The sequence below is a fragment of the Apodemus sylvaticus genome, chromosome 4 (assembly GCF_947179515.1).
Source record: "Apodemus sylvaticus chromosome 4, mApoSyl1.1, whole genome shotgun sequence".
NCBI classification, from domain to species: Eukaryota; Metazoa; Chordata; class Mammalia; order Rodentia; family Muridae; genus Apodemus; species Apodemus sylvaticus.
This window is the reverse complement of record NC_067475.1, coordinates 56,424,496-56,444,543: the sequence shown is the minus strand read 5'-3', so window position 1 is coordinate 56,444,543 and position 20,048 is coordinate 56,424,496. Positions and strand designations below refer to the sequence as shown.

General features: G+C 39.8%; 1 protein-coding gene across 4 annotated transcripts; it reads left to right on the top strand.

Annotated features, from left to right (window-relative positions):
- The first annotated feature begins 336 nt into the window (after positions 1-336).
- On the top strand, positions 337-19,793 carry Kcna3 (potassium voltage-gated channel subfamily A member 3). 4 transcript variants are annotated; one of them, XM_052179502.1, is made up of 3 exons: positions 556-3,801; positions 6,677-6,789; positions 13,786-19,793. In XM_052179502.1, the coding sequence occupies exon 1, from the start codon at positions 638-640 to the stop codon at positions 2,216-2,218; it is 1,581 nt and encodes a 526-aa protein (XP_052035462.1). In that variant the 5' UTR covers positions 556-637; the 3' UTR covers positions 2,219-3,801; positions 6,677-6,789; positions 13,786-19,793. The 4 variants fall into 4 exon arrangements, with proteins under 4 accessions (XP_052035464.1, XP_052035462.1, XP_052035463.1 ...); XM_052179503.1 differs by having other exon boundaries at positions 6,674-6,783; XM_052179501.1 differs by having other exon boundaries at positions 6,674-6,789.
- The last annotated feature ends 255 nt before the right edge of the window (positions 19,794-20,048 follow it).

Genomic DNA, 20,048 nt, shown 5'->3' with positions numbered 1-20,048 from the left:
GGCCGCGAGGTGTGGTCCTTGCGTGGGTCTAACAGCCCTGAGATTAGGACTCGACCACGCGCGGGAAGGGAACGCGCGCTGACCAGGAGAGAGCAAGCAAACGGAGCCCGGGAACGAGGTCAGGCGGACAGGCTCCTCCAGGGCCAGTCTGGCTGGGTAGGGGATGTGCAGGGTCTGGGGAGTGGGGTGCAAGTTGGAGGCGATCCAATGACAAAGAAGGGCGAGGAACAAGGGTGGCAAGCGGGAAGCGGAGCGCGCGCGCACGGTGGGCGGGAAACCCGGGGGCGGCGGCGGAGAGGCGGGCGCGCGCCCCGCGGGGAGGGGTGCGGAGGAGGGAGGAGGAGGCGTCTGGACAGTGCAGCCCCGCGGGCCGCGCCAGCCCCAGACAGAGCCTCGCGGCAGCCGCAGCAACAGGCGGCGGGGCCCGGCTCGTGGGGCAGAGGCGGCGGTGGGGCGGGGAGCTCCAGGAGGAGCGACTCCGGGCCAGCCGCCGCCAGAAGGATTGGAGAGCGCCGCCGCCTCCCGCGCTCGGCCGCCGCAGCCCTCCACCCGCTACCGCGCCCACCCTGCGCTGGACCCCGCGGGCGGCGACGCGCGCATCCTGCAGAGCCCCGGCCACGCCGAGCTGCCGCCAGACATGACCGTGGTGCCCGGGGACCACCTGCTGGAGCCAGAGGCGGCGGGAGGCGGCGGCGGGGACCCGCCTCAGGGAGGCTGTGGCAGTGGCGGTGGAGGCGGCTGCGACCGCTACGAGCCACTGCCGCCCGCGCTGCCCGCCGCGGGCGAGCAGGAATGCTGCGGGGAGCGTGTGGTCATCAACATCTCCGGGCTGCGCTTCGAGACGCAGCTCAAGACCCTCTGCCAGTTCCCCGAGACGCTGCTGGGCGACCCCAAGCGGCGCATGCGGTACTTCGACCCGCTCCGCAATGAGTACTTCTTCGACCGCAACCGACCCAGCTTCGACGCCATCCTCTACTACTACCAGTCCGGGGGCCGCATCCGCCGGCCGGTCAACGTGCCCATCGACATCTTCTCCGAAGAGATCCGCTTCTACCAGCTGGGTGAGGAGGCCATGGAAAAGTTCCGTGAGGATGAGGGCTTCCTGCGGGAGGAGGAGCGACCCCTGCCCCGCCGTGACTTCCAGCGCCAGGTGTGGCTGCTCTTCGAATACCCCGAGAGCTCCGGGCCGGCCCGGGGCATTGCCATCGTGTCAGTGCTGGTCATTCTCATCTCCATTGTCATCTTCTGCTTGGAGACGCTACCCGAGTTTCGCGATGAGAAAGACTATCCCTCCTCCCCGTCGCAGGACGTGTTTGAGGCTGCCAACAACAGTACGGGGACCCCGTCTGGAGCCTCCAGCTTCTCAGACCCCTTCTTCGTGGTGGAGACCCTGTGCATTATCTGGTTCTCCTTTGAGCTGCTGGTACGGTTCTTTGCTTGCCCCAGTAAAGCCACCTTCTCCAGAAATATCATGAACCTGATAGACATTGTGGCCATCATCCCTTATTTTATCACTCTGGGCACCGAGCTGGCTGAGCGACAGGGTAATGGGCAGCAGGCCATGTCGCTGGCCATCCTGAGGGTCATCCGCCTAGTGAGGGTCTTCCGCATCTTCAAGCTCTCCCGCCATTCTAAGGGGCTGCAGATCCTGGGACAGACACTGAAGGCTTCCATGCGGGAGCTGGGGCTTCTCATCTTCTTCCTCTTTATCGGGGTCATCCTTTTCTCCAGTGCAGTCTACTTTGCTGAGGCAGACGACCCTTCTTCAGGTTTTAACAGTATCCCGGATGCCTTCTGGTGGGCAGTGGTAACCATGACAACCGTTGGTTATGGTGATATGCACCCAGTGACCATAGGAGGCAAGATTGTGGGCTCTCTTTGTGCCATCGCAGGGGTCTTGACCATTGCATTGCCGGTTCCTGTGATTGTTTCCAACTTCAACTACTTCTACCACCGGGAGACAGAAGGGGAAGAGCAAGCCCAGTACATGCACGTGGGAAGTTGCCAGCACCTCTCCTCTTCAGCCGAGGAGCTCCGAAAAGCCCGGAGTAACTCCACTCTGAGTAAGTCGGAGTATATGGTGATCGAAGAGGGGGGTGTGAACCACAGCGCCTTCCCACAGACCCCTTTCAAAACGGGCAACTCCACTGCCACTTGCACCACGAACAATAATCCCAACTCCTGTGTCAACATCAAAAAGATATTCACTGATGTCTAATATATGATACGATTGCCATTCCGTGCCCAGTATTGTGTGGAACAATGCCCCCTTGGTCTGTGTATGCCCTTTATTTATACATTTCCAGACCATTCATCAAGGAACGTACATGAAGAAGTGGAAAAGCACACTTCATTCTCCTCTCCCTACTGCTTCATACTGAAACAGGTGCCTGTTTTTGCAAGTGGGCTGCATTCTCTCAGCTCTTTTTTTCTTTCTCCCTGCCTCTTAATTTTGTGACCAACAAACTTACATTAAGCTTGGTTTCTTGTGCTAGCCCTAAAGCTACATCCTGAGAGGAAATGAAACTATAGAGTCAGAGTAACTGTTTAACCTCAAAATCAAAAGATAGTTGTTTCTTTACTAAGTAAAGGAGGTGGAACCTAAATGAAGCTCCTGTTTGGTGGACTTTTCAGTGTTATTTCTGGACTAGTTGGTGTAACTACCTAACCTCTGGATATGTGGGTTGAAGGTCTAACTAGAGCGTTGACGTGTAAGCCCCACTATAAATATATTTTGTTTTTGACTGGTCTTTCAGTTTGAATCTCTCCTCTAAGAATTTCAGGTTCACCATAACTGTGAACCAAAAGGGAAATGCCCTAAATGTCCAGATCTAACCATAAACTCTTCGAAGTTTGCAAAGTATTTTGAAAACATTAGACACAGATTCCAATGAAGTTGTGAGTTCATGCCCCAGCCAATATCTATGAAAGTCTAGAAACTCATTTTCAGTGCTGCCTGGAGAAAAAACAGAAATTCCTGATGCATCCGAGAGATCAGCTTCTGCAGTATCACAGGAAGATTAAAGTGGCAGACACCCCTTCCAGCGGAAGTTACTAATTCGGACCTGACTGATGCAGTTCCCATAGCAACCCGTGTTTCCTGGGAAACCCGAAAAAGGTTGTCATGGCATCTTTTGCTCTCTAGCCCCACCCCCACCACAGGCCCTGCCGTTTCTACAGTAACCTTTCCAGATGGTTCCTACTTACATGATTTCATAAGGAAAAAAAAAAAAACTATTTGAACAAACCGCACAAATTAAGTGTAAGACTATATAGAGGTGAAATGAATCACAAAAATGCTTTTTTACATTTTATATAAATCATTGATGTTACCCCATAATGACTGGATCAAAAAAGAAAGTATCATCTTTGGAATGTTACATGTAAGGCATGATCTGAGTTAAATGTCAGTTATTTGGTAACAATTTTTAAAGATGCTTCTGTACAGTTCTTTCACTAAGAAATGGCAAGCCAACAGATAAAATGAAAACAGCAATATAAACGTGGTCTGTACATAAGCCAGTGAGAGTCAGTGTATCCGAAGTCTTACTACAAGATACCTTCAGATTTCCTCAATTAAAAAGAAAAAAAAGACAAAGAAAGGCATCCAGATCCCACAACAGGACTGTCACCATCACCGCACTGGAAAAGCAAAGTCAACCTCAAATGTATGAGAGAATGCGCAGTTTAATGAGTGGATTACAGTCAGTGAAAAGGAGGATCAGGACATGATCAGACTTGAAAGAACACCTGCGAATTTCAGCCACATGCTGAGAGCTGCCCACAGACAGACAGAATCAGGTGAGCACTGTGCTGTGTGATCCCTACCAGTAGTCCATTGTGCAGGGACCCAGGGACATTTCTCTTCACAGCTAGGTTTGTATTTGCAAAGCAGACAGTTTTACCTTATATGCCAGTTGCCTTTAGAAAGATTAAGAAACTCCTCCCATTTAGCCCATGTTTCTGGTTATCTTTTGGTTTCCACTGTGTATGGCAAAGGGATGCAGAAAATTCCCCTCTGAACAGCTTTCACCCAAGCTGAACTAAGAAGCACTCCATTGCTTTGGCCAGCCCTCTTGGCTTCTGAACAGTTTGTTTCCCCTTTTAAAATGAATAAAAGGCAAGCCCTACAACTGCCAGATTAGTAGCCCAGTTTAATTTACATAATTACTTAGTATCCGTGGTATCATTCTTGAAGGGAATGATTAAAACTGAAATATGATTAGCATTTTATTTCAACATAGTCTATTTGCTTTATGTGTGTGGTGTGAATTATACACAACTGCTTTGGGGGTTTGATGACACGTAAGTAGTCTGTCCCTCTAGAATACATGACAGTAACCTCATTTTTAAAGCTCATAAAACCATTTCAGGTAATCTCTCATAATCCTAACCTAATATATGCATGTATTTGAAAGAGTGGGAAATATTAATGGAAACTATAACAAGAAAGATAAAGGTAATACACAAAAAATAGAGGTAATAATTTATGTCTACCTGGTTGCTATTTGTTCTTTGTGTCTAAATAGGATTTTTACCTCCTTTGCTTGTAGGACCTTTGAACATTGATCTACATTTTGATCTAACAGCTGATTTTCTTGGTAGAGAGACGTTCCTTCCATGACCCATTTTGATGTTAAACACATTATAGCAATCTAGTAAAAGACCTTAACATAAAGGTAACAGTTTTATTCCCACTTAGAAATGCAGGCACCTTGATTAATTCAATAAATAAGTAAAGTTAGACCATATGTTTTATGTTTCTCAAATAGGAGGAGTTTGAAGGAGACCTTTTGTTTTCTTAACCAGAGAAATAGCCCAGGTTCTGAGTCATAGCTTTCAGGTGATGTAACTGCTTCCAGTCGCCATATTGGAAACTCCTTAAAGGTTATAGGTTCTGTTTTTTGATTTAGGGGTGGTTAATGTTTTAGGTAAGGAAAGTAGTGCCTTCTTGTGTCAGGTGAATGCTGGCATCTTACATTAGTATTTTCAGGCTTTTACGAAGTGGCTGAAAGAGGCTATTCTGCTGTCATACAGCAAGGTTTGGCTCAGGTTTCTGCTGAATGACCTTGAAAACATTACATAACTTCTCTGTTCCTTAGTTTCTTTTTTGTGATATAAAAATAATAAATAGTGCTCCATACATTTATTGTATTAAATAAGTTCATGATATACATCAAATTAAGAGATTACATTATTTTGTGGTCACTACTTATTAACATTGTATAATTAATACAAAGCCTTGTGAACAAGAAATCTGTAATGTTTTCCTATTTCCTTTCTGCGATAACACAATTACCCTTGTCCTAGACACGTGTCAGTTCTGTAAGGTAAGTGCCATTAACTTTATTTTAAGAAGGATGAAAACTAGATGGCAGAGGTTAAAGTGATTTCCTATGACTTCAAGCTAGCGAGACACCCAGCCACAACTAAAAGTTAGGTCATTATGAATCTAAAACCATGATAGTTTAGAGAGTGTCTTGAAAGATAAAATAAATCCCTTATGCTTTAACATTTTACTTCAGTCCGTGTTACTAACCAGTGTGTAGAAACCTATTCTCTTCAGCACACTGAAAATTAACCCTTTCTTAATAATAAAATGTGTATAACAAGGAGAATCAAAGCTAAATTACTCATCAGAGATTGACTTTCCTGATAACTAAGATTCTTTTCTCACATAATTGATGTGTCTAGATTTAACCTTAGAAAGCATAATCAGTCATATTAGGGATGCCTGCCAGGATAAGGGTATTTCTCCGTTTTTGTATTAATGTCCTGGTCGTATGTGTTTTAATTGGCCCTGTGATAAAGAGCATTATGTAAATTGTTAGGCTTTTCATTTCCTGTACTTTGCTTAGGTTACTAAGGAACAATGCCAGAAATCAATGTAAACATTTTTAACTCCTGCAAGGAAGTAAGAATTGTTTACACCAGGATAGAAAGCTGGAAATTCAAAGGTCACTGAAACGTGTGGCACTAGTGGCTCACCCAGTCACTCAATTTGTCATTAAGAGACAGATCAAAAACCATTAGGACGTAATTTTGTCATGTGTACTGGAAGTAGCCCCTTCACCAAGATGCTAAATCTTTTATAACATGACAATTGATAGTGATTTGGGCTTAGAATAACATGCTAATGAATCTACATTTGCCAGTGACAATTAGCTTTGCCAGTGACAGGCTGTTGAACATAGCTGATCATCTTGAGTGTTGAAATGAGAGTCTTGTGAGTTTTGAGGCTGGTTGAATGCAACTCATTCAGCACCCTTAGGAGGTTGTCTGTGCTCCACAGCCAGTGATCCAGAGAAAACCAGAGAAGTTACTGCTTGCTATTTCTTTTTCTTGTATGGTGTTTTAAACTCATATTATGACAAATTCAAATATGGCAACAAAACCATAGACAACTACATGGGAAAGAAAATGTTATTCCTAAGCCTCTAAACAGAATGTCAGGATTGATGAATATGCTCTGAAAATGAAATTTAAGGTTGTGGTTTATATAAAACTTATTTACATCTAACACATCAGCAGCTTTGTACACAGCATATACTGTGTACAACTATAGCACATATGACATACATGGCATATGTACAGCACATATGTATAAGAGCTTACTCCTTTGAGAGCCATAACAATATTTTCTATACATTTAAATTTTCAAAATTCTCTGCAGCAGTTTCAAGCCCTTTCCACCTCTCAGCTGTGAATAGAAGTGATAACCCCTCCAACTAAGAAATGCAGAGAAGCATGTGCCCCAGTCTGAAGACTTACGGAAACATTGAGGTAGAGGTGAGAAGCTCTAGACCTGGAAGAAGCTATTTAAGGATTGAGTCTTATGGTGGAATTTTTTCCCCTTTCTGTTTGGTAATGCTTATTTCAACTAAGGAAGATAGAATTACTGATTTGTAGGATTTCCTATGTTTTGCTGAGGCAAGTGTGTGTGTGTGTGTGTGTGTGTGTGTGTGTGTGTGTGTGTGTGTGTGTGTGTGTATGTGTGTGTGTGTTCATTTTCATTTGTTTTTTATACACCTGTGAGTGTATTTATCTTTGAGAAAAGATAAATCAGAGAGGTTTTTTTTAAGGAAAAAAAAAAGGAAGGGAAAGCTATACATACAAAGCCCAAACCTTAATTAACAAATTCTTCACATCCTGCCAGAAAATGTCCAGAGTTATGTGGCATTTGATGGTAGTCGTCATCACATACTCATTCTCAAGTCGCAAATACAGTCTCATGATTTCAACTTGTTAGAAGGTTTACAGCTGTTTGTCTTGGTTTTTAATGATGCTGTGATCTAATTTTGTCTCCCAAACTGCAAAGTAAATACATTTACAAAGGAGCGTTTCATGCTCTCCCTCCCTCTTCCTCCTTCCTTCTTCCCGTTACCTCTCCCTGCAGCTCCATCAGATGCAATTTCCTTGCACTTCAGAATTTGTACATCAGCCATCATGTGCATTTCAATGAAGACCTGGAAAAGAGGTTCCAGCATTTCCTTGAGTTCCATGTTGTTATCATAATCTAAGAGGATGGGAGCGATGCACTGAGAAACACAGAGGGGTCTGCTCATTAGTAATATAGCAATCGAATAAGCCACAAATGGTGTTTCATCATAACCAAGGAATGTTCAGACATGGCAGACAGGGGGGTCTTACCATCATTTATGGAAGAGTCACAGAAGTAGAACAAGTATTTCTTTTTCCAAAGAGCAGGAACTGTCACAGTATAAAGGCTCTTGGGAATTACTGTTGAGATCCCCAGTTTTTTTTTTTTACTAAGAAAGTTATCATCAAACCCATCATTGTCCCTCCCCTGGATTTTTATTGACAGTCCTGATTAGCAGCCCAGATATTCTTTCCCTTGACTCTGAACCCTCAGTAAACCTTCTTTCTTTGTTTTTATGTTTGTTGGTTGTTTTTGTTTGTTGTTTTGGTTTTTTGAAACAGGGTTTCTCTGTGTGGTCCTGACTGTCCTTTAAGTCACTGTAGACCAGACTGGCCTTGAACTCAGGATCTGCCTGCCTCCCAAAGGCTGAGATTAAAGGTGTGCACCACCACTACCCAGCTATTTTATTTTTCTCTCATACGATAAATCCTGACTGCAGTCTCCCCTCCCTCCACTCCTCCCAACCACCCTCACATCTCCCCTCTCACCCAGATCCACTCTTCTTCCATTTCCCTTAAGAAAAAAGTAAATCCCCCAGGGAGACACTACATAGCAAGATGCACTAAGACTAGGCCTCTCCACTCATACCAAGGCTGCACAAGTTAACCCAGTAGGAGGAAAGGGGTCCCAAGAACAGGCCAAAGAGTCAGAGACAACTCCACTCCCATAGTTAAAAGTCCCACAAAACCCCAAGGTAAAAAATCACATATATGCAAAGGACCCAGCACTGACCCATATAGGTCCATGATTGTTCCTTCAGTCTCTGGGAGCACTGTGAGCCCTGCTTAGTTGATTCTGTGGGCTCTGTTTCCTTCTGTATCAACTTCTCTAGCTCCTACCTCTTCCGTTTTCCTTGAGGTTCCTGCATTTGCTTGTTTTGATTGTTTTTGTTTATGGTTTTTTTTTCTTTTTTTGGCTTTTTTGCTTTGCTTTGCTTTGCTTTGCTTTGCTTTGCTTTGCTTTGCTTTGCTTTGCTTTGCTTTGCTTTGCTTTGCTTTGCTTTGCTTTGCTTTGGTTTTTTAGGCTGGCTGGCTGGTTGGTTGGTTGGTTGGTTGGTTGGAGATGTGGTTAGCCTGTAACTTACTCTGTAGACCAGATGGGTCTTGAACTTATATCAGTCTTCTCATACAGACCTTATAGTGACCTACAAGGCCCTACTTAATTGCCTATCAATTTTCCTTTCTGATATTTGATCCACAGTGCTCTTCTTGCTCTTTTTAAAATGTAGACGTCATCTCCACCCTGCAGATTTGTGGTGGCTGCTCCCTCTGCATAATACACTTGAGCATTCAAGCAACATCCATATGACTCAGCCCATCATCTTTTTGATGTTACCTTAGCATTGTAGCCTTGCCTAACCAGTCTGCTTACCATTGCAGTCCCATGACGTGTACTTTGTTCTTTATTTGATATTCCTTCCAACATAGTATATATTTTATTTATTAGATTTATCGTTTTCTCTTTCCTTCCTTGACGTCATGACCTGGAATAGTACCTGAAATAACATTTGTTCTCAGCATATATTTATGCAGATACTCTTATCATGCCTCAATTTTCACTGCTATGGAGCTCAGACTCTTTACTGGGATCTTATGAATGAAATTCCTGCAGTTCTGTCTATTGGGAAGGCTTCCACGTAGCATAACATACTTCAGATTCTTACAAAAAAGTTCTGCCCAACTGTAAAAAATGAAGTCCCATAATATAAGTATCTTAACTGTGGATATCATCAAACATGCTTAGAACTTAGAATTCTGTTTCCCAGAGAGCATGGATCCTACATAGTAGCTAACAGAGTACTTGTTATAAATATTGCTCCCAGACATGTTTGCATAGATTTATTAGCCTAAGTAGTACAAGAAAAAAATCCCAGCAAATAAATGATTCCCCAGAGGACTTCATCTTTCTATGAAGCAAAGACTGCCATGATTTCAGATGCATTCTTTTTTGCAAGAAGTGGAATTCTCCTTATTTTAATAGAAATATTTCTCTGGACCCCTTTTGAATTTTCTCTGTTCTCTTGGTTTCCCAAGCAAATCAGACCAGTTGGTGACCAGGATGTTTCCTCCACATATCCAGGTGGTACCATTTTCTTACTAAATGTGTCATCAAATTAAAATCAACATATGTGTTTGAATTTAGCAGCTTATCAAACAAGCCTACATGAGACAGAATACTCTATTCTGAAAATATTGTTAGGTCTTCTTAACTAAATGATAAAAAAATAGAAATGAATATTTTAATTTCTTGTTTTGTCATGCTTTTAATATTTTTTAATTCTGTATGTATTTATAGGGACGTGAGTGTGTCCCACAATACCCGTGTGAAGGTCACAAGACAGCTAACTTCAGGAGTTGGTTCTCTTTTTCTGCTATATGAGTTGTAAGGATCAAACTCATGTCATCAGGGTTAGTGGCAAGTGCCTTTACCCTCTGATCTACCTCGCTAGTGACCATCTGTCAGATTTCTAAATGGCCACATTTACTAGGTAGATAAAACTAAAGACAAGCAATTTCTCCAAGAAAAACTGTAGTTTAATTGCTTTATTTCTAGATTATATAGATCTTTTAGCTGCAAGTATTTTTACTGATTTGAGCAGAACAGTTTACAGTGCTGTGTAAAATTTAGGTAGTTTACTTACAGGCTTGGATCTGTAAATTTAGATATGTATTAGTAATGGACTTAAATATTCCTGATATTTCTCAAAGTAGTGGTGGTTCCATTTGACAGGCTCATTTTACAATGATTTCCGGTGATTTTTAGACAATGTTCATATCATTCATATTGCAAACTTTAAGTACTGTTTGCTTAAATCTTTTGTTGCTTGACAAGAGTTCATAACTTCCAAGACCTTAATCAGGAAACTTAATAAATAAATCACTAAAATGTTCTATTCTTTGGGCTTATTCATTATCATTTAGCTGGTAGAACTGTAGAACTTACTGGAAATGTAGCCAAGTTTAAGTCCTTTAATAGATGTTAAAATACAGACACATGGTGAGAACAGAGTTCCCATAAATCTACATTTTCTTAGGCCCTCTCATCAAATGCACATTGTTTAGTATGCTGAGTCTATATTTCTTTCATTTGGGACTTGATAGAGTTATGCGTTGCTTCTTTGCAGATGAATAATTAATAAACTTTGACCATCTTTGTTGACCTTTTGAGTAGGTGTCTTTAATTATAGGTCATCATTTTCTACAATACCTACTGTACCTTTTTTATATAAATGATTTTGATATTTAATTACTCTTTTTTCCTTTTCAACCCACTTCTTATCCACTAACGTAAGCATCCGTATTATTATCCAGATATCACCTTTCTTGTTGTTCCTATAGAATTACAACTTTATCAACTTTTATAAACTATTAAATAATTGTATGGAGGTTTTGTGTATGTATGTGTGTGTATGCATATTGGTAGATATATATTCTTGTGGGTACATGTATATGTATTCAGGTTCATGTGCACATGTGTGCACATGCATTTAGAGACCAGAGGTCAACCTTGAGTTATTCCTCACGAGTTATCCACTTGTTTTGTTAGACAGGATCTCTCATTGGCCCAATGCTTACCAATCAGGTTAGATTGGCTAGACAATCAACTGCAGGGTCTCCACTTGTCTTTACCTCCTCAGGATGGATTTACAAGCACAACCACCACACCCAGGACTTAAATGCACTTCGGTGATCAACCATAGATCCTCATGCTTGTACAGCAAATACTTTACCAACTGAGCCGTTCCCTCAGCCTCCATGCCATGTTATTCTTGCTCAGTAATTTCAAAGGCCTTGACAGGAATTTATAAAAGTTAGGTTCTGGTTCTTCCTCCCAGCCCCTTGCTCCCAGAAGTAAGTCTCAGACTCAAAATATATTTACACATACCTTGGCCATATAGATAGGCTCTACTCTGACTAGATCGTAACTTAGATAACCCAGTCTTTTAACCTACACTCTGCCATGGGACTGGTGAGCTGTGCTCAAGTACCATGCCTCTGTCTCATCACATCTCCCAGGAGAATCTCCCATGCCTGGCTCTATTTCAGAATTCTTTCTGCCCCCTAGATGTGCCATCTATTTCCTGCCTAAGCCACAGGCCATAGACTTTTTAATTGACAGGTGATGCATCCATATAATATGAAAAAGGTATTCTCTCTGCAAGAAGTAATGGATATGTAAGTTTTAAATCATAATGCTCAGTCACTTTTACTGAAGGTCATAACAGTTCCAAAGCAAGTAGAGCTGACCAGAACCATCTCAAGCAAGACGAACAGGCTGCAGGAGCACCAAGGGGAAAAATAGGTACTTAGGTTCTAAAATGGAGGCCAGATCATTCACGTTACTAGTATTTTCTTCCTAGTGGCTATTAATAATTAGATCATTGGAATTTTCATAATAAAAACTAAGCATATTTTTAAAATGCTCCTACTTTTTTACTCAAAAACAGTGTAAAGAAAGTATGTCTTTGGTCAATATGACCAAGTGTAATCCATGCAAACAAGAAAAAATGCTTCTGCAGATTGCCCAGCTCACAGGAGGCCTTGGTTTGTAGCTTCATGAGAGAACAATTCTCCCACCAAAAACATGGTGAAATTCCAGATCTTCATCTTTGGATATTTACTCAAGGTTTGGGGACATCTGCTAAGGCCAGCAGTATATTTGAGAAACCATCTTCTCTATGAATCTGATAGATAATGTTCACACATTCAACGTAGGTTTAACAGTCTTTGTGTCTTTGTGAGGTTTTTTTTATTACAGACTAAGCAAATGTTTTGATGGCATAACTCTAATCTTAATGTATCATTTGTGTATTCACTCAAAATATATACAGTGAGTACCCCACGGTATGTCAGGCACTATACAAAACAGTAGGAACTGACTCTTGTAACATATAAAATGTAACCTATAAAATTGTAGCATATATATTATATTATGTTTTTGCAAATTAGTCTCTACATTTCCTAGAATTTTTCTAGTGGGAGGAGAAGGAAGTCACCAAACTTGCAGCTTTTATTTATTGCTTCTTCACAACCCCTAGCGATGTAGTTTTTGTTGCCTTAATTATTTAAAGTGGTTCATGACTGTGCATAGTCATATTTTAAGGATAAATAGATTTGTGATGGAAAGCCAGGCCTAGCACTCATTCTACAGCTTTCTCCCCACCCCCTTCCTTCTCTTTCCCATTCTTTCTCTGTGTCTCCTTCTCCCTCTCCATGTAGCAAGCACCTCACTAAGGACAGAACTTCTGTTTGGTTCAGAGAGTTCTCATTTTAGCTTACCATAGTAGGAGATAGAACCAGCAAGGAAGCCTTCACAAACCATTGAAAAGATAATACATTTTTCTAACAATCACTTGAAATATGTCAGATGTCCTTGAGGACATGGAAAATTTTTTATTACTTTTATTAGATATTTTCTTTATTTACATTTCAAATGTTATCCCCTTTCCTGGTTTCCCCTCCACAAACACCCTATCCCATCTCCCTCTGCCTGCTCACCAACCCACCCACTCCTGCTTCCCTGTCCTGGCATTCCCCTATACTGGGGCATCAAGCCTTCTCAGGACCAAGGGCCTCTCCTCCCTTTGATGTCCAACAAAGCCAGCATAGTAGACCTCTGCGACATATGCAGCTGGAGCCATGTGTCCCTCCATGTGTACTCTTTGGGTGGTGGTTTTGTCCCTGGGAGCTCTGGGGGTACTGGGTGGTTCATATTGTTGTTCCTCCTATGGGGCTGCAATCTCCTTTAGCTCCTTGGGTCCTTTCGCTAGCTTCTTCATTGGAGACCTTGTGCTCAGTCCAATGGTTGGCTGAGAGCACCTATACTTTTGTTTCTCTTTGAATCATGTAAATCTTTTGCCTTTTTTTTTCCAAAGCATACTATTTTACTGGCTTAGATTAGATCCTGGAAAAATTATAACTGGCATAATCTGAAACTTTACAACTTACAATTTGAAGTTATTCAAAATATAGTCTATGATTTTTTAATGATATTTCTTGAACTTGACAGGTAACAGTAAGAGAACTCAAAGTTTGAAATATTAATGACTAAAACTTTTCTATTAACATAATTTCTGTAATTTCAAATGCTAGACTGAAAATTATTGAGTCTTCTCTATCCAACAGGTCCCTCAAGATCCCCACATAAGGAACGGCAGCGTGACCCTGATCAGAAGGATGCTCAGCTTCAGGCTGCTTGGATGGGAGTGCAATGGCAGTTACATATTTCTATCTCTGTTAATATTCAGAGATACATCTCCAACCGATGCTTCATATGAAGGAAAGAACTCAGAGCTGGATGGTTCTCTTCATATTATGAGTGGTACAAATGAAATTGAGCAGGGGATAAAGAGGAACATTAAAAATTAAAAAAAAATAAATGTTAAGGTATCATGTCAACCTGTAGACATTCTAGTTGATCAAATCGTCCAAAAACAATAATCGGTGTCACAGATAAAGATAGCCTAGTGTGTGTTTCTAGCAAGCCAACTATTGTTGTATTATTTTTTCATTGAAATACTGGACTGTATTTAATTGTGGAATATGTTTCTATAGTCTATGTTCTAGATTATGTTTAACTTTATCTGTGAGGGTGTGAATATACCAAAGGCTTCCATTGGTAGATTAGCCCATTCACACAAATAAGTGAATTCAACACTGTGCCCAGATGAATGGTATTAAAAACAGACTTGCCTAAAAGAAATGTGCCTTGCTTGATGAAACATTCTTTTATTTTTTAATTCAAAATGATAGATTTACAATTTAGATTTTACATAGGTTTTAGTTGACCTTAATTTTACAAGAATATATTAGTACTTATATTATGTTTAAGTTGTCTGTGTTACCTAAATTTTAATATTTAGTTATATCTAGACAGTTCCTATATATTAAATTCTATTTTATTTCCACAGGATGTTTGGTATGGTGAGACAAAGTACATTCTTAAAGATATATATACTATCTCATTTGATGTTTATAACTTTTCCTTCAAAATTATATGTGTAAAAGATTCTTTGACTCATTTTCTATTTTTATATTCTTTTAGAAATGGAACTCTTTTCAGTGTAAAAAAAAAAAAGGCAAATTTTTAGTTGGAAAAGAGACTTGGGAAGTCGTGAAGATGGCTTTCCATTTGGGAACATTTAACTTTTGTGCCATTATTGTATTTACTGTGACATCTCAGCAGAATGGTAGCTCTTTGTATATTATTTCATAAGCCTTATGGAAAGTCAAACTGTGAAATTTAATATGTACACTACTTTACTTGTTTCCATAGTTTATTATCAAAATATTCCTGAATACATGAATGAAAAGTAATGAGTGCTTTTAGAATACTAACCACTCATTATAAAAATATGTCACTATAAAAATATGTTAGTCTCAAGGCCAGGATTATAAGTTTTATGATGACCTACAAAAAATACAATGATGAATTTCATTATCTATGACTCTTAACTAAACACCCATTCATACAGTAACTCCCAAATCGGCAGAAATATAATCCAGGTAACTTTCTTTGAGGCAATGTCTAAAATGAATTTTTAATAATCTCCTGGTAATTTCTTCATAGTCAAAACTTGGAGGCCATATCACTATAGTTTTCATGAAGATAAATGGATTAAAACTATCTTTGATTTGAATGACATGAACCTCCAGTCGAGATGCATTAATCTATTAAACAGATTAATCTATTTATAAATTAATCTATTAAAATGAGAATATAACCACCACCTTGTTTTTGTTAGTGCTCACTCACATAGTAGAGTGGAGAATAGTAGGCCCTTAGAAATCATCTGGCTCCTCATAATGATGGTCACAGCCTGGTTGGCAGTAAAGTAATCCTGGTAGATGGAAAAAAACAGAGGTTCTTAAACTTTCAAATTTTTTTGTAAGGATCAGTAGGTGTTGCAAAGTTACGCAAGAACTACCTTCATACAATGACAAAACATTAAGCAATGTAATATATGTAATAGTAGATCTGTTTTATGATTACATAGTTTTAAATAAAGGTAAAACCCTGAACTTTTACCCACATACACCAAAGAAAAGCACAGAACAGTATCTGATTATAACATACCAAAACATTCACACAAGGAGTAGTACAAAATAGCATGTGCATAGGTTACAGGATCCTGGCATTCTTACCCACTACCTACCTCTGGGACCCCAGATAAGTCATTACCATTGCTAGGCTTTAGTTTCTTGGATTGCAGAGTATGTGCACCAGTTTCAGCAAACTCAAAAGCCCTTTCCAGTTACCAAATCCTATTATACATATTTCTTTTAAAAATGCTTTGAAGAATACTTACATAGAAAGATTTTTGATACATTTCTAAGGAATAAATTGAAATAAGATTTAAGCCTTGAAAGTGTATGAATATGTTCCATTCTTCAAATTGTGAGAAGAGGAAATAGGATTCCTTCTCTTCTAAGATCTTTCACTTGGCTGTAATAGGATCATGAAAAAAAGGAAGCTGAGGATCCCTCTGCAGAAGGGAAGCAGATTAATTAAATGGCTAACGAGGTGGGGCAGATATTGGTGACATTAATTGGATGTTAAGGTGATTTGCAAAGTGTGCATCAAATGCTGAAATGGTTCCAGAACTTAATTGCACATCGTGGAACTAAAAGTAGGAAGGGTGGGGAAAGACCAGAGAACGGAAGTGTTTCCCTTATGGTCTCTTGATTCTTTTTACACATGGGAACTTAGGCAGGGATCTGCACTGCAGCACTGTATCTGTCTGCCAATCACTCCTTTGTCCCTAGAAAGTCCCTTTAACTTCGCAGAACTCCCATTTCTTAATCTTTAAAGGGAACACTTTAAATTAGAATTTTATAGTCTGCATCTTTCTTTTCATCTTTTAATATTCTGTGGCATTTCAGATTCTAAAATACAGCCATGCAGACATATATGTGTTGATCCCTCCATCAGTCAGGAGGTTACCACATAACTGAATCGATTACAAAGTTATTTCTTTTTCTAACATTTTTGTAACATATGTTGCTATTTAACCTCAACAAGACCTAAAATACTTCAACCTCATTTTCATTCTGATATGGATGAAATTATTAAAATTTGCCATTTTATCTTTTTAATTTCTTTTTTATTGGATGTTTTATTTATTTACATTTTAAATGTTATCCCCTTTCCTGATGATCCCCCCTCCAGAAACCCACATCCCATCTCCCCTCCTCCTGCTTCTATGAGGGTGTTCCGCCACCCTCCCACCCACTACTGCCTTCCCGCCCTCGCATTCCCCTACGCTGAGGCATCGAGCCTTCACGGGACCAAGGACCCCTTCTTCCATTGATACCCGACAAGGCTATCCCTCCAGCCATTTTATCTTTTAATGCTGAGTTCATCCAACAAATAAATGTCTTATCAAATTACTCTGCACACTTTTTGTAATTCAATTATCATATTGTATGTACCAATGAACTATAGCTGACTGTTAGGGAACAATTCTGCCACATTTAAAAGTTAATGCCCTTTTGGTCAAAGAAGCTGTAACTATAATACAAAAGAATATTCATACGATTTTGTGAATTTTTTTAATACAAAGGCAGCTTGATAAAGCTGTACTGTAATTAGTCTTGCTCAGGAGTGAGGAAAACCTTCAGGGATAGCCCAAACACTTCTGTTTGGCGTTAGTGGACAAATGGAGAAAGAAGGGTTGTATCTTTTGCACAACAAGGATAACAGGTGATGATACCCATGAAAATGGAAGTATTTTTTGGTGGCTGGTTTTAATATAGGAAGACATAGGTTAGAAGAATGCCAGAATTCAGACACTAGAAAAATTATTAAAGTGGTAGCAATCCATTGAGTAACACAGAAATATTTTGTCATACTGAGATTATTTGTCCAGAAATTTAGTCTCATATCCCTTCCATTCAGAAAGGGGCCAAGTTTCAAAATGCCTCTGTCATAATAGGAAATGTATATTTTTGACTAGTGGAGCAATTAGCTAAAGCATTTAATCTGATATTATAGTTTTGTGAATCTGAATTTTCATCTTAGACGTAACTTAGTCTCTTGCATATGTGATAGTATCTGTGATCATGAGAAATTGTTTCATCAATTTTTTTGAAGTTAAAAACTGTGCTAAGTGGTGATTCCAGCATACTGTGTTAATACTGTATCTGGCAGCATCATTTGTGAACTGACCACACTAAGCAACCCATAGTGTTTCTCTTCTGGTAAATTGTTTCTGTGGTGTGATCATTTCGTGCTGGGGGCTGGGGTGGGGTGGGGGAGGTTAAGTATTTAGTTTACTTAAAATGTCAAAGTGTTTTTTAAATGCCATACAATTGTGTGACAATAAACCAAATAGAAAATCCTCTGTTTTCAACTGTGAGAGAACTATGTAGACTACTTTGGGGACTACCCCATAAATGCTGTTATATGTGTTTTTAAAAAGCTTATATATTATATATACATATAGATACCATACAATATATACTACATACAAAGGAAATCAAACAGTGCATGTAGTGTTTCTTGGAGTCTACATGTGTTTTATTTACGAAGACTACTCATACTTCACAAAGACCATCAACATAATTCTGTATAAATTTCTAAAACAATGTTCACATGAATAACTAATACCATCTAAAGTTAAGAAATGGACCAATCAGGGTTTTAAGGAATCAAATGACTTACCTTAACTCATGTGCCCGTAGTAGCTCTAAATGCCCTCTCTTTACACTTTTCACCCTGGCATGTCGTGTATACCCTATTGCTGCCATTTTACTTCAAACTGAAACTTTAAAAGATGTGTTGACATTTTCAGGTTTTAGTGGCAAGGAGTCATTGGAGTTATGTTAGCCCTTTTTAGATAACATCAAGATTGTCTCTGCCTACATGGAGTACCCAAAAAGTACATAGTAAGTCCCCACACCCAAATTGTATACCCTCATATTCATTTAATGTCATCAAGCTAAACTAAAAAATGTTTCTTCAACTATCTCTTTGACTTGCCTTTTAAAAAGCCCACTGTAGGGCTGGAGAGATGGTGCAGTGGTTAAGAGCACTGACTGCTCTTCCAGAGGTCCTGAGTTCAATTTCCAGCAACCACATTGGGGCTCACAACCATCTGTAATGGGGTCTAGTACCCTCTTCTGATGTGTCTGAAGACAGCGATGGTGTACTCAGATGCATAAAATAAATAAGTAAATCTTTTTAAAAAAATAATTTTAAAAAGCCCATTGTAACAACTAATTTCTGAACAATCTTTTTAAAGCAACTAGAAAGCTTGCAGTCATTCTGACTCAGAGAAAGCAACTCCCTGCCCCACAGCAATCATTTTAACCTCTTGTTTTTATGAATGGGGGAAAGGCAGAAAGGTGGGGGGGGGGGGCTAGCGAGGAAGTGTAAAAATTTTTTTTAAAAAACTACATTTCCAGTAACTACACAGAAATACTGAATGAATTAGTCATACCACTATTGTTAACATTAGCCATAGTTCAAATACTGGTAAGCTTTTCAACATTTAGTGATATACTTAAGGATTTTCCCAGGTTAAATTACAATCCAATGACATTCTCAATTTTAATATGAAGAGCATTTATGTTTTAATCCATGTCAGATATTATATTTTTTTGTTCTCAAACATCAAGTAGACACTAATCTGCTTTCCCTTGTGTCAGCAAGAGTCTGTGATGTGTTCTGTCCTTCTCTGTGCAATGCAGTGTTACTGTGAATATTTAAAAGGAACATGTGCATATTATACTGGTATTTAATATTTCCTGACCTTGACTTTGGTTTTCCTCATCAAATAGGTAAGTCAAGCAAGAATTATTTTGTATAAAATGAGGTAATAATTATCCCTAATAACAACAGGATTCTAACCATGATGTAAAACCAAATGCGCATTTTATATTTTTATAATCATTTTCTTTTGCCATTTAGATCTTCTTACCACATCGTAATGTAAAGTTAAATTCTTATACCACGTTCTCTGCTTAATTTGAGGCCTTTTGTTGAGTAAATAGCTATGAGTTTGGATTGTGTGATATTTTCTTATAGTCAGCACAAGTCCATTTGCCATTGGACTTGACGTATTTGTTGCAGATGTTATAAGCAGAATCCAATAAAACACCTGGAAACATCCTGTTGCAGTAATAAGTCCAAATGACTGTTTGTTTCTTTTCTTCAGACGTTTCATCCCTCGCCCTTGCTCCTTTCCCTTCTCTCCCTCCATTCTTCCCACACCCTCCTCACAAAAGAGGAAACATCAAAAGCTAAGCTCTTGTCCACAGTGCCAGCATTAGCTGTCTTTTCCTCATCCACCATTTGCCCTCCCTCACAACAACGGCCTCTACCATTCCCTACATGTTTTTCCACTGCCCCTGGATTACACTTCTAGGAGCCCCGTAAAGTCTCATAA

What these genes read in the sequence shown, in the direction of transcription:
- Kcna3 (XM_052179504.1), top strand. Translation starts at nt 638, where the DNA reads ATGACCGTGGTGCCCGGGGACCACCTGCTGGAGCCAGAGGCGGCGGGA.